Source organism: Centroberyx gerrardi, chromosome 3, assembly GCF_048128805.1.
Source record: "Centroberyx gerrardi isolate f3 chromosome 3, fCenGer3.hap1.cur.20231027, whole genome shotgun sequence".
Lineage (NCBI taxonomy): Eukaryota > Metazoa > Chordata > Actinopteri > Beryciformes > Berycidae > Centroberyx > Centroberyx gerrardi.
In genome coordinates, this window is record NC_135999.1 from 30,838,430 (window position 1) to 30,852,203 (window position 13,774).

General features: G+C 42.6%; 1 protein-coding gene across 1 annotated transcript in view; it reads right to left on the reverse strand.

Moving 5' to 3' along the window:
- The window catches only part of LOC139915409 (nidogen-1-like), a 43,278-nt gene extending 31,147 nt beyond the window's left edge, over positions 1 to 12,131 (reverse strand). Inside the window, exon 1 of the mRNA XM_078282544.1 lies at positions 11,904 to 12,131. Coding sequence (XP_078138670.1) covers positions 11,904 to 12,131 — 228 coding nt within the window. The remainder of the gene's footprint in view (positions 1 to 11,903) is intronic.
- Between the last annotated feature and the right edge of the window lie 1,643 nt (positions 12,132 to 13,774).

The window sequence follows — 13,774 nt, forward strand, 5'->3', positions numbered from 1 at the left end:
ATGCTAACAACAAGCTAATGTGATCTGATCTCATGAATCTGAATAGCTGAATGTGATGCAGACAGAGCGGCGTGTTGAGGCTCCGCCCACCTCACTGTCCCGTCTGTCTCTCTAAACCACAAACAAACAAACAAACAAACAAACAAACAAACAAACAAACAAACACACTCGGAGACTTCTGGCCCAGAGGTGCAGACAGACAGATGAGGCTCGAGAAGAATGAGAGCGTCCTGCAGCTGACTGGTCACAGGTTCAAGTACCACAGACAGACACCCATGGCCTTTTGGTGATTCTGGTACTATTTTATTCCTATTTTTTTTATTTTTTTTATTTTGCCTATAGCTTTAATTCATCGGTTGTTGTTGCCTTTGCTTCTCTTTGATTTTTACTATTGTAATCTATTGTATGTTCGTTTTACTATTGTATTCTGTTTTTTGATGAATACCTGGTTGCTCAGCTGAAATAGTCCCAAATATAAACCTGGCTACATCATATATTGACTTAATAATGTTTCAACATTGAAGAATCTACAGGCCAAATAATAACTTAGAACATAAACGCATTTGTATGTCGTCCCGATGAAGACACACAGATGTTAAAAATGACACTCCCTTTTAGTGTAGTGGATGCTAAAGTGTTAGCATGAAGCACCAGAGCTAATTTCCTACCGACGCCATGTTTTTACTGTCTGTGTTGTCGTCACCTAACAGCTGAGTTGACCAACGGGACAATCTACCAGAAACATGGCGTTTTCCTTCAAAGTGCCTCTTCAACAGTCTGGGTGCTGGTACTCATGTGTTGAAAACAAGGCAACAAAGATGACACTTAGGAAACCACAGGCTCTTCTTTGTTTAGTGACCCAGTGTTTGTGAAAATGACACCATTATCAACGTGGTAACAGCATTCAGGTGGCAGCAGGCTTTTTACCGTGTCCTGTGAGGGTCAAAAAAACTTAAAAAGAAAATATCTGATTCATGTTCATTCATGTACTTTTACATTTTAGCAATTCAGCTGATACTGATTTTACTGAACAAGTAGACTAACTAATTACTGCCTCCAGGGAGGAAGAAGTTAAGTAATGATGCCCAACATCACCAGCAAACCAGTAATAAGACGTACGCAAACTCAAGATGCTTTCTCTCACAAATGTTTAAGTAATAATTCGCATATAAATAAATGTCTGATTTGCTACTCATAACACAACAGTGATCCAGTTCATGAAGCTTCTCCACTGTCTGTTCTAAACAGCCGGTGTCTGGTAGCTCTTTCCTGGGAAAAATCCTCTGCCGCACAGGAAGTGATGCATTTTACGTTTCCGGTTTGTTTGGAATCAACAGAAGAAGAAGAACTGGGTAGTTAGCATGAGCAGCGATAGCCACCATGGCTGAACAGACAGAGAGAAGAGAAACTCAAACTGCATCAACAGGAAATCCAAGCCCCGCCCACACTGTTTGATTGACAGGTGATCTGTGGGAAGAACAGAGCAGAAACACCACAGACATGAGCGCTTAGCAGAGACTAAAAAAAGAAAAGAAAACGCGGATCTCAAGAATTAGCGCTTTAAAAATGCCAACATAAAAGATCTAACACCGTGAGGTTTCTGTCTTTGTTCTGAGTCGCTCTTCCATCACTCGGTCTGTGGAACAGAGTCATGACCTCCATCAGCCGTGTTGACCCACAGATCAGTCAGTGTGTTTCTTCACACTCGGGTCTTTGCATCGTTACTCAACAGCAGACGAGGCTCCAGGTGTCTTTGCTGAAGGATTAAGGGACTGAGTTTCCCAATACACATCCAGAACGCCTCGCATATTTAAATATTTAATGATCAACTGAGGATCCTGAGGCTGCTCAGTTTAGACTCAGAGAAACAAACTGACCTTCTGACTGTCCTGCTTACACACAAAGGGGCAGGTGCTACAAGTTTTTCTTCCTCCTGCTCCTTTTCTGTCATGGTACATACACACTCACTGGCCAAAATAACTGGAACACCAGTTTTCCATAAACCATAAAAGAGCCGTCACATGTTTGTTAAGCAAAACCTGCAGCCTGCTCTTAATCTGATTATCTACACTGTTTTGTGACTTTCAATTTATGTGCAACTTTTGGATTATGGCTCAGTTTTTTTTTAATGAGCATGGCAATTAATCATAATTGACTGGGAATCATATTACTATCAAATAATAATTTACAGTGAACTGTTCTGGACAAATGGGAAAATGTTTTTGAACAAAAGAATCAAGAGTGTGATCCCTCGTCTTCATCTCTTCGCCTCGTCGCCTGGTGTGAAGCTTCCTGACGGGACTCCAGACTTTAAATACTCTGAACTGTCCTTATTGAGTGAGATTTGAACAGTCTGGTAGTCTGAACGTGGTTTAAATTAGTCTAATCTGGCAGGTAACTATCATTTAGAGTCGTATTATATTCTAAACATTGAGTTGGCTGATAAAATAGTGAATTGGCTGGTGAATTTTGCCATGTACCACAGACAAAAAGTTAATTCCTGTCCTGCTTGGTATCAGGTTTGAGTTGGTACTGAAGTTTGGCTCAGGCCATGAAAGCTCTGGCAGCCTGATGCATGAACTGAATATCTTACAGGCCTGACTCCTCTACCATGTCACCATGTGTTCTCTCCTGTCAGTCCAACAGAGAGGAAAAACATCTGCTAAGGGGTAATACCCATTTTTTCTCCTTTTGTAAAGCAGTGTGTCTTCATACTGGAGCTTTATGCTGCAAAAATGTCCATCTGAACCAGTTACTTCATCTTCTAGTGAGTCTTAAAGTCTTATTTGACTAAAACTAGTGAAAACGTGTCAGTGGGGTGAGAGATGTTCCTGTATTTCCAATGCAAATCAAATTGTTTAAAAAAGATGCCTTGAATCAAGCGCAATGAACTCCCTCTTTTTAACATACTGTAACTTGTTTCAAGGAAAGTCTCAAAAACAGCAGATTGTTCTCTTGTTTTAAGAACAATAAAACAAAGACTGAATATAAGATTAAATGACTTGCAGTGTACAAGGACCGAGATAAACCTCAAGAACTACCTGGAAAAACTGAAAAATTCTGCGCGTAAGAAGAAAAAATCTCATTCCTTTCCCCCATTTTACATTGAAATTTTGGTCATTTTTATCCAACTACCTTAATCCACAGTGATTTAAATTGAGTGGAACAGCAGAATAAGCTTTGATTGTTAGATTGCCCACATTACAAGCAAAGAGTTCAAAGGTCAGAGCCTTGGCGCCTTGAAAACAGATGTAACGGATATTCCTGTGACCCTCGGACGATAACATACGACAGAGAAGAGCTCGGTAAAGAAATAGGAGCCGCGGAGGGAAGGCAGCTCACTGCTTGAATGCCTTTGTAAAGCCTGAAGGGTTTACAGGGAGACGGGCCTTCTGGGGGCTTTTGAGCACAGAGAATCCGGGGTTCGTCTGGTCCGACCCCCGGCTCCCTCCCTCTCTCCCCCCGCAGGACTTCCTCCGGAGAAATGCATGAATGACAATAGCATGTGGGTGAATGGCCGGGTCTCCCAGCAGGTATTTGACTTTAGAGAAATGCCTGCAGAGCTGAAGCCACTCCAGTCCCATCGGGGAGGACAGGGGGGCTTTTGTGCGACCGGGCGATGCTAATAGCTAACTACATTCCCAAACCTTTAAGGGTCTTTAAGTTAAAAGGTTAAATAGGAGCTGAAAGGGAGGGGCGGGTCCAGGCTCAGGTAGGAGCTTTGTTCCAGCAGTCTGTCGGCTGACAGGGATTATTAGCTGGGAAGTGTTCAGGTTTTTATCAGGGACAAACTGCATCTTAAACTTTTGAGGCGGCACAAATACATGCAAACATGTCTGCAATGCACATCAATAGAGAACATTGTTATGACAGTAATAATCCACAACATTTTCATATAAGTAAATGTCTGTTTTGCTTCTCACTATCACCATTTTTTTTAACACAACAGTGATCCAACCTCTATCCAGTTCATGAAAGCTTTTCCATTTGATTGTCAGCCATGAAAAGGCAACGACAAATTATTTACACCAAATACATTTCACATCAATTATTAGAACACAGAAAAACTAACCACAGAAAATGTGGATTTATCATTTTGCTCATAGAAACTGAATAGGGTTTCACACTTGTACCGCACTTTGTAGGCGTGGCCTTTCTGCAGCGTCATCGCCATTCTTATCATTGCATGCAATCCTGCAACCATGACAAAGACTACTGCATCCGAAACGAGTTGGTTTTTAATACTGAAGCTTTGTCAGTTGGCAGCTGAGCAGAACTAAAGTCTGTTGATGCTTTACTGTATCTTTAAATATTTGTCTGCATAAAAAAACTTCAAGTCAAGTTAAGAGATGAACTGGTAGTAATGCATTCAGGAGAGTTTACATACTATAAGTGAACGCAGTGATGTTACTGTGAGGCTCTTTGGATAGTGTTCTGCGTTCTGCTCCTGGTTACATCACACATGTCCGATGCTTGAGATCATCATTATCAGTGTGAGAATAGTAGAGGGAGGAAACGGAGAGAGAGACGCCATCTGGTTCTGGCAGACAGATGTCTCATGTCAGCGCTCACTAATGTCTATACTTTCCAGATGTACCAACTCTAATGGCATTCTGCAGGGACTCCGGCTCCCGCTGAGGATCCACTGGACTAGCTGGAGCCGAGCCAGCGGCTTTACAGTCCGCTCCAGTGTTTTCCAACTTGATGCCATTCTGCTGTGAATGTGCTGGGCGACGCCTCCAAGGATTACACAAGCGGAAGGAGGTTCAGACCGTCGCTGCCATTTGTAGCGCTGGACTTTTTCATGAGATAAGATGAAACTTCATTGATCCCCGGGGGGAAAGCAGTTGCTGCAGCAGCAGAAGTAATGATGAATGTAAAGGAAATAGAATAAAAGCACCAAAATAATGAAAAATAAACAAAAGCAATAAAATGGAACTTTAACAATTGTGGGGTTAGGTAAACCTTTTAACTCCAATTTTCAGGATTTTCATATTTTAACTTGAAGGATCACATGCTCCTCTATGGGTTGAGAAAATTCTACAGCCTTTCAGGCTTTCTTTTAAGGAAAAAACATACTGTTTCTCTGAAAATATGGTTCATTTGATGCCAACAAGGTTTCAATTCTGGTTCTTTTGGACTTGAGCGCAGCATTTGACAACATCGCTCACAATATTCTCATAGATCGTCTGGAGAACTGGGTCGGTCTCTCTGAATGTGTCTCAACTTGGAGATCAAGCATCAGAGAAACATGATCTAACTTCTGGTGTTACACAGGGAAGCTGTCTTGGTCCCCTGCTTTTCTCACTATACATGCTTCCATTAGGTGAAATCATCAGAGAACATGATGTCAGTTTCCATAGCTATGCTGATGATACACAACTATACATCTCTGTAGAGCCAAATCATGCAGATACCTTAAGCTCCCTCACTACTTGTCTGTTTGCCATCAATGATTGGACGAATACAAATTTCTTAAAACTAAATGAAGAAAAGATAGAAATTCTTTTGGTCAGCCCCAAAGACAAAAGGGAGGAACTCTTCACAAGACTTGAGAGCCTGAATCCCTGGATCAAACCAGATGTAACAAGCTTCTCACTAAAAGGGATATAACATATGAACAGATTCATATAACACCATGAAACTTTGTGGCCAATCAGCAGCCAGAAGAAGAGGCACACCATCCATTATTGGCCCAATCAAACAACATGGAGGCACTGGAGTGCTCATTTCCTGTTTAGACATATCCGCCCTGCCAATTTTTCCCAAACTTGGTCCAGTGGTAGAAGAGCAGCACTAATGGAAACTGACAGAGGTGTGACCAAGTCAACTTTGCTGGAGTCCCAAGTCAGTCTCAAGTCTTGAGGCACAAGTCACAAGTCAAGTCTCAAGTCTAAATGTAGAACAGCAAGTCAAGTCAGAACAAATCAAGAGTCCAGTATCAATTTAATATCTTAAAGAAAACTAAATATCTAGGACTTTTCAATGCAATATGGTTTTAATAGGATAAAAACTTGGTAAGAGCATCATGAGTTTGATTTCTATAATCAGTTTCAACTTCAATAAACTCAATCATTCCATACAAAACAAACAGAAAACAGAATTTAAATTCAGTCGTCTGCTGGAACAAATCTCATCACTTTCAATCTAAGTCATTTACACAAACACAAGATCTCAAGTCAAGACTTTAGAAACCTTTTCAAGTCATCAAAGTACAAGTCAGAGTCAAGTCCCAAGTCACCAGAACCCAAGTCAAGTCAAGTCAAGTCTCAAGTTAAAATTGAGAGTCATGTCTGACTCGAGTCCCAACCTCTGGAAACTGAACAGATATCGAGCTGATTTGCACAGGCAGATCTCATGTTCAGGTCCAGTCAGGAACATGTGAAACAAGTTGGTAATGTGGCATGGGATGAATTATTAACTTTTGGTGAAAATCTGACATGTGGAACTATCTGGCATATATTGAAATCTGCATAGCTTTGGTGGAGGAATGAGTTCTACTGAGGGACAGAGAGGTATACTACTGCATCACTGGACGAGACTAAACACAAGAGAAGCAAGAAGGGAGAGGCTGTATATACAGTGGGGTGATGGGAGGGGGGGGGGGGGGGGGGCTTTTTGCATCTGACGAAGAGCCAAAGAGCTACAGGTTGCAGAGCGTGGGGGGAATCCCATATATACAAAAGGCTTGTGGGAGTTTCTGGTTAGAAACGCACTGTGTAACCTCAGCTGCACTGAAACAAGGATGCGGATGTCAGTGTGATATATGTTTAACAAGACAAGACCACATCTGTAGGATCCACAACACGTCACATCTCTCCCCACGACACACGAGGAGACACTGCCGCCTTTGAGGAGGTTTGAAATATGGATCTAATCAGCCTTTTACTGTGGGAAAATGCAGAAACATGAAGCTCTGAACAGTTTTCTCGTCTTTTACAAGCTTACAGCCTGACAGAGAGACGGCGACCAAATCACAATTTCACCTTATTCAAAAAAACGGCTGCCAAGGCGCTCTGGAGCCAGGCACTGAACAGTTGTTATTCAGTCGCCATCTTTGTCCCTCAGCCTCACTGTGGTGTTTCTGCTCTGTTCTTCCCACAGATCACCTGTCAATCAAACAGTGTGGGCGGAGCTTGGATTTCCTGTTGATGCAGTTTGAGTTTCTCTTTTCTTTGTCTGTTCAGCCATGGTGGCTATCGCTGCTCATGCTAACTACCCAGTTCTTCTTCTTCTTCTGTTGATTCTGAACAAACTGGAAACGTAAAACGCATCACTTCCACAATATTCCCAGGAAAGAGCGACCAGACACCGGCTGTTTAGAACAGACAGTGGAGAAGATTTATGAACTGGATATAGGTTGGATCACTGCTGAGTTAGAGCAAACACTGATAAAGAGGAGCAAAATGGACATTTATTTATATGAAAATGTTGCGGATTATTACTTTAATATCTATAATAATGATATAAGATAACACACGCACATGCCCTGAACCAGTGAATGGGATAAGATCAGAGTTAAGAAGTTGTCCAAACATTCCTGGCTGGTAAATCATCTACCAGTCTGGTTATCTTTCTATCTGCAGAGTTCCCAGCAGCACTGGGAATACCAGAGAAGGGCTTTCCACATAATAATTGTTGGGGCGACCACAGCCCAACAGGATGTCACTGATTAGGGGGGGGGTTAGAGACACTTGAAAGAGGGGGCGGGGCTTTTATGGACTCCAGGCACACAGCGATCAATTAGAGCTTTACACCGCGGGAAAAACACAGAAACACTGTAGTGTTCACAGAGTGGGAATGTCTTCTTCTACTCTAGCTGACGAATTTTCAAATCCATCAGTGGACAAAAAAGTTAAAGATGCCCTGTGTATCATTTTAACATCAATAAATCATCACCACATTAATTTTGAGACATTAGTATAATTACAGTAAACAAACCAGCCCATCAGTGGTCAGCCTGTCAGCCTCTACCAGCCTCTACTCTGCATCCTCCATAGTTTCTCCACCTGGTGGATCTGGAGGGAAATCTGCTGGATCGCTTTACGGCACAAAACAGGAAGAGGTTCTGTTCTTCCAGAGCAAACGGAGCTAAAGCTGAAAGAGTTTCTGGCAGCAGATGGTGGAAGGAGGGAAAGGAAGATGGAGAAATCACTTCCAACATGTTGATCCTCTTCAGGGAGGGGGAGGGGGGGCAGGAAGCAACGGGGCTGATGGGAAATGTAGTCTTAATGTGGAGAAACACTAGAACTGACAATACTACTGGAGTGAGATAGAGGAGAAGAATCGTGATATATTGATATTTAAAATGCTACACAAAGCATCTTTAAGTTCCCTGTCCTGTATGTGAACACAACATGAAGCGAACAGTGTTTAACGGGTTTATCCTCGAAAAAACAAACTTGATTAAAATGTCTGCTCATAATTAAACAGGCTTTGTTGAAGTTTGGCCTGGAGCGCCTGAACTAATGTTAAACAGAGGCAGACTGCAGCTTCAGCTCCATGTTGTAAACTCAACTCTGTCAACATGAAGCAGTGAGCTGTGCGGTTGTTGGAAAACAAGAGAAGAAGAGACTGAAACAGAGGAAACACTCCAGCCTGAACCTGAAACATTTACTTGCATTATGGAAACGTTAAAATCTAAATAACTGAAGCCGGTCTGTCTGAGTGATTCATTGTCCTGCAAACTGAGAGTTTTTATGGACTGCAGCCAAGACTGAGAGGGAAACTCCTGTGAGAAACTGATGTGGTGAGTTAAAGATGACTGACTGTCGTCATTAAAGTTTACATACAACATGTCAGTGGAGTAACTGGAGAGTTCATTTCCAAAACGCTACATATCCATTTTGGGAGAAAAAAAATGAATGAACTTAATCATTCCGTCGCTCTAAAATCATAAAGATCCAGACAGTGAAGATACAATATTAAAACTCATGTCGCCTTTTATCCAGTGATGTAGTGGGAAATAAAAAGGAGGGGAAACTCTGACAAACAACCACCAATATTCACACAAAAATCAATTATATTTTGGAGAAAAAAAGCATTTTTACCTTATAATGTCATGTCTTTATAAAACTTACTATGAATTTATGTGATAAAAAATGTAAAGTAATAGGTTTACTCTCCACTACATCACAGCTTTGTTCTTTATAAAAAATGCTGTCATTTGTTTCATTTTATCCTGCCACCACAAAGTCAGAGGTCAGAGTCTGGAGCTGGTAGGGATTCAGTGTACTGCTCAAGGACACTTCAGCAGAGTGTGTGTGTGTGTGTGTGTGTGTGTGTGTGTGTGTGTGTCTTCCTCTCACACCTCCTGCGGACGCCAAGCGCTGAGAAACTGACATTTCTGTACCACTGCTTCTTATTTTTCACAACAGAGGAAGAGATCTTATTAGACAATATGCAGATTGTACAGACAGCAGAGGAGAAAGCTGCTAGTTTTACTTCTGTTACAAGAAGAAGAAGAAGTTTCCTTCCGTTCACATGGTTCCTGTATGTGGACTGAAGACGCACTGCATTCACGCTTTGTTTCACGCACGTTTTGTTACAGTGGGTCTGGTTTGACTCATCAGATCTTTTACACATCTGGAGTTTATTTACAGCTGTATTTGATGCGTTTCTGCACTATCCAACTACAGTGAGATCACCCAGGATGCAGTCTACTGCTGCTGTTATTTTTCACACTTCCATAATACTTTACATTCATACTTTTCATCCATACAATCTGCATAACATGTTCTAGTTTTGAAACTGTCTCTAGCGTTTAATAATAATTCTTACTTATATTCTGTTTTTTCTTTGCTGTATCCGATTACTGCTTGCTGCTGCAACGACCAGATCTAATCCTGACCTAATCTAAACTAATCTAAATTTGATCTAATCTAATATAATCTAATATAATCTAGTCTAATCTGATCAGAGCCACAGAGCTGCATATGATCTGATATGAGGTGAGAAATCCACTCAAACCTATTTAACTCAAAACAAATAACAAGCTGATTGACTGTCTTGGCTTTCACACCCAGCCTGCTGAGAGAAACCAACACAATGGGTCTGTGTGTGTGTGTGTGTGTGTGTGTGTGTGAGAGAGGGAGAGAGAGAGAGAGGCCTCGTCAGTTCTGTCTTTTGATCCCCTTAAACAAAAGCTACTGATTAGAGGCTTTCCAACTAATCCCACACACACACACACACACACACACACACAAGTTAAGAACTTGTTAACGAAGAGAGATAGAAGGGGAGAGAGAGAGAGAGAGAGAGAGAGACAAAGGGAACAAGAAAGAGGGAGAGTGGGAGAAAGAAGGGGGGATGAGAGAGAGACAGAGAGAGACACAGAGATACAGAGAGAGAGAGAGAGAGGAAGACAGAGAGAGAGAGAGAAAGACACAGAGATACAGAGAGAGAGAGGAAGACAGAGAGAGAGACAGAGAGAGAGAGAGAGACACAGAGAGAGAGAGGAAGACAGAGAGAGAGAGAGAGTGAGAGACAGAGAGAGAGAGAAAGAGACAGAAAGAGAGAGAGAGAAGCTCAGCAGATGTTTCACCTGAGCATCAAACCAGATTCAGCCTGTGTAGACGCTCCAATCTGGATTATCAGATGTCACATGATGCTTGGAATGCATTCTGTGTGTGTGTGTGTGTGTGTGTGTGTGTGTGTGTGTGTGTGTGTGTCCGCTGATGAAAGGCTCATCTGTGTTTGGGTTTAATTGAGTCACATACCAGCCGCTCGATGTGTTCAGCAGATAGAGAATCAGCACTTTCCTTTGGTGTAAATTGAACTGATTTGAGCGACAGGTTGACTGGCTTGACTGTCACTCAACAAGTGACATTAAAAAATAATCCAGCAGATTTTAACCAAATTTACCTGAAAATGAGCTATTATCATGAAGTGATGTGTATGATGCACAGGAAAGTAACCAGAACTGGAACCAAAACCAAACTCACACCCAGCAGAACCACACAGAGCTATTATTTCTTTAAGTTAAAAACAAATTCTAAGCTTATAAAGATTATGAGCAGATGATCAGAACATCTTTTAAAGTAGTGTGTGCAAAGAGAGAGAGAGAGAGAGAGAGAGAGGTAAAGGCAAAGTGCTCAAAGTTTGCATTGAAATGGAAAGAATGTCAAAGAAAATATGTAGACTGAACTGATAGGAAGATCAATCCAATTCAGATTTTAAAAAGCAGTTTATCTGCAGGTGAATACAGCAAAGAGGCAGAGGAGCGGAAACCAAACTACTCAGTTTACCATGATGTGTTCTGCCTGATGTGAAACTTTAACACCTAAACTCAGTAAATAGATTCAAACTGATGGAAAGAGAGAGAGAGAGAGAGAGAGAGAGAGAGAGAGAGAGAGAGAGAGAGAGAGAGAGAGAGGGGGAGGGAAAGTTCTCAAAGTTTGCAATTAAATGGCAAAGAAAATATTCACATGTAGAATGAACAGACAGACAGACAGGAAGATTGATCCAATTAAAAAACTAAAAGGCGGTTTATTTGCAGGTGATGCAGTGCAGGGTAAACACACAGTTTGCCACCTTTTTATCTTGATATGAAACTTTAAGACATAAATGCAAATCATCCATCACAGTGAACAGTTTCAGACTGATGGAAGTTAGATGAGGAATTGGACTTTAAAAGGGAAAAATCAGACTGTCTCATCTGCTTCTACTGTTTCTTATAAAGTTATTTTTGCTGCATGTTTGTTAAGCACTTTGTAGCTTCTGTTTTGGAAAGTTCTGTATAAATAAAGTTTATTATATTGTTTCTGCTGAGGTCAGAGTTCACCCTCCTGTTCATTTTCCTCTGCATCTCTGCCTGCATGTGAATATGTTGCATTTCTTCTTCTGTGCTTTAAAAGCCCGTCATGCTGTAGCCTATTAGAGTAAAGTAGTTTGATTAAACTCACATAAACTTTTTCAAAGGAATCGTCGAAGAAGAAGAGCGCTCCGTCCAGCGGCAGCTCGGCTGTGGAGTCTGATCCCGGATCCAGCGCCCGGTCTCCGGCTTCCTCTCCGAACTGGAACAGGTCGCTCAGCTCCACACTGCGGACCGGCAGCGTTACCGAGCAGACGGTCACCCAGCAGAACCAAACCCGGAACCAGACCCGGACCCAGCTCCCGGCCTCAGGACGCATCTTCCCGCCCAGTCAGCAGTATTCCCAGTCAGGTAAGAGAGATGCTGCCGTGCGGCGCGCTGCAGCGGACTGACCGACTGGATGAATGGGAGAGCGGAGCAGACCTGTGTCAAGTTACTCAGGGTGATAACAACAATACGACGTCCGGTCATGGTTTTCAAAATAAAAGCCTCACCGGAAAGCGGCATTTGAGGTTATCCAACAGGTTTTGGAAGAGTTTCATAAACCCAAAGGTAAAAGACATTTCCTCATCATCAAATCAAATAAAACAGAAGACAAAGCACAAAGCATGGAATAAAATAAACAAGGGACTGGAGGAAATCAATAAAGAAACACATTCTGTATTTCTGTCAGTTCAGTTCAGATGCTGTTTTTTACATCGTAGTTTCATGGTTGTTTTTTTCTCTGTTTGAGTCCTCAAATATTATTTTTTAGCCTCAAATTTAGTTTTCATCAGGAAATACTACAAACTGTTTAACAACAACACAACACTGCTTCTGGCTTGTTTAGAAAGTGTGGATTTAGGAAAAGTCATTGAGAGAGTTTGAAAAGCTGAGATGACCCAACAACCCAAACTGTAGAATAGAATAGATCTGATTGAAACACAATACAACCCAACAGAACCTTGTTGTCCACACATGGAAACGTGTTTTAGTTTCACTCAGGCAGACTGTCAGCGCCATCCAGTGGACACACAGTGAGGTAGCACCTCTACCTCCTCCCTTCCTTTCCTGCTCTACCTCCTCCTCTCCTTTCCTCCTCTACCTCCTCCCTTCCTTTCCTCCTCTACCTCCTCCCTCCCTTTCCTCCTCTACCTCCTCCTCTCCTTTCCTCCTCTACCTCCTCTCCTTTCCTCCTCTACCTCCTCCCTTCTTTTCCTCCTCTACCTCCTCCTCTCCTTTCCTCCTCTACCTCCTCCCTTCCTTTCCTCCTCTACCTCCTCCTCTCCTCCTCTACCTTCTCCTCCCCCTCCTATCCTTTCCTCCTCCTCTCCTCCTCATTTCCTTTCCTCCACTACCTCCTTCTTTCCTTTCCTCCACTTCCTCCACTACCTCCACCTTTCCTTCCCTCCTCTCCTCCTCTACCTCCTCCTTTCCTTTCCTCCACTACCTCCTCCTTTCCTTTCCTCCTCTACCTCCTCCTTTCCTCCTCTACCTCTTCCTTTCCTCTCCTCCTCTACCCCCACTACCTCCTCCTTTCCTTTCCTCCTCTACCTCCTCCTCTCCTTTCCTCCCCTACCTCCTCCTTTCCTTTCCTCTTCTACCTCCTCCCTCCCTTCTCCTCCTCTACCTCCTCCTTTCCTCCTCTACCTCCTCCTTTCCTTTCCTCCACTACTTCCTCCTTTCCTTTCCTCCTCTCCTCCTCTACCTCCTCCTTTCCTTTCCTCCACTACCTCCTCCTTTCCTTTCCTCCTCTACCTCCTCCTTTTCTCCACTACCACCTCCTTTCCTTTCCTCCACTACCTCCTCCTTTCCTTTCCTCCTCGACCTCCACCCTTCCTCTTCTACATCCTCCTTTCCTTCTCTACCTCCTCCCTTCTTTCTCTACCTCCTCCTTTCCTTTCCTCCACTACCTCCTCCTTTCCTCTCCTCCACTACCTCCTCCCTCCCTTTCCTTCTCTACCTCAGTGTTTTACTTTCTAA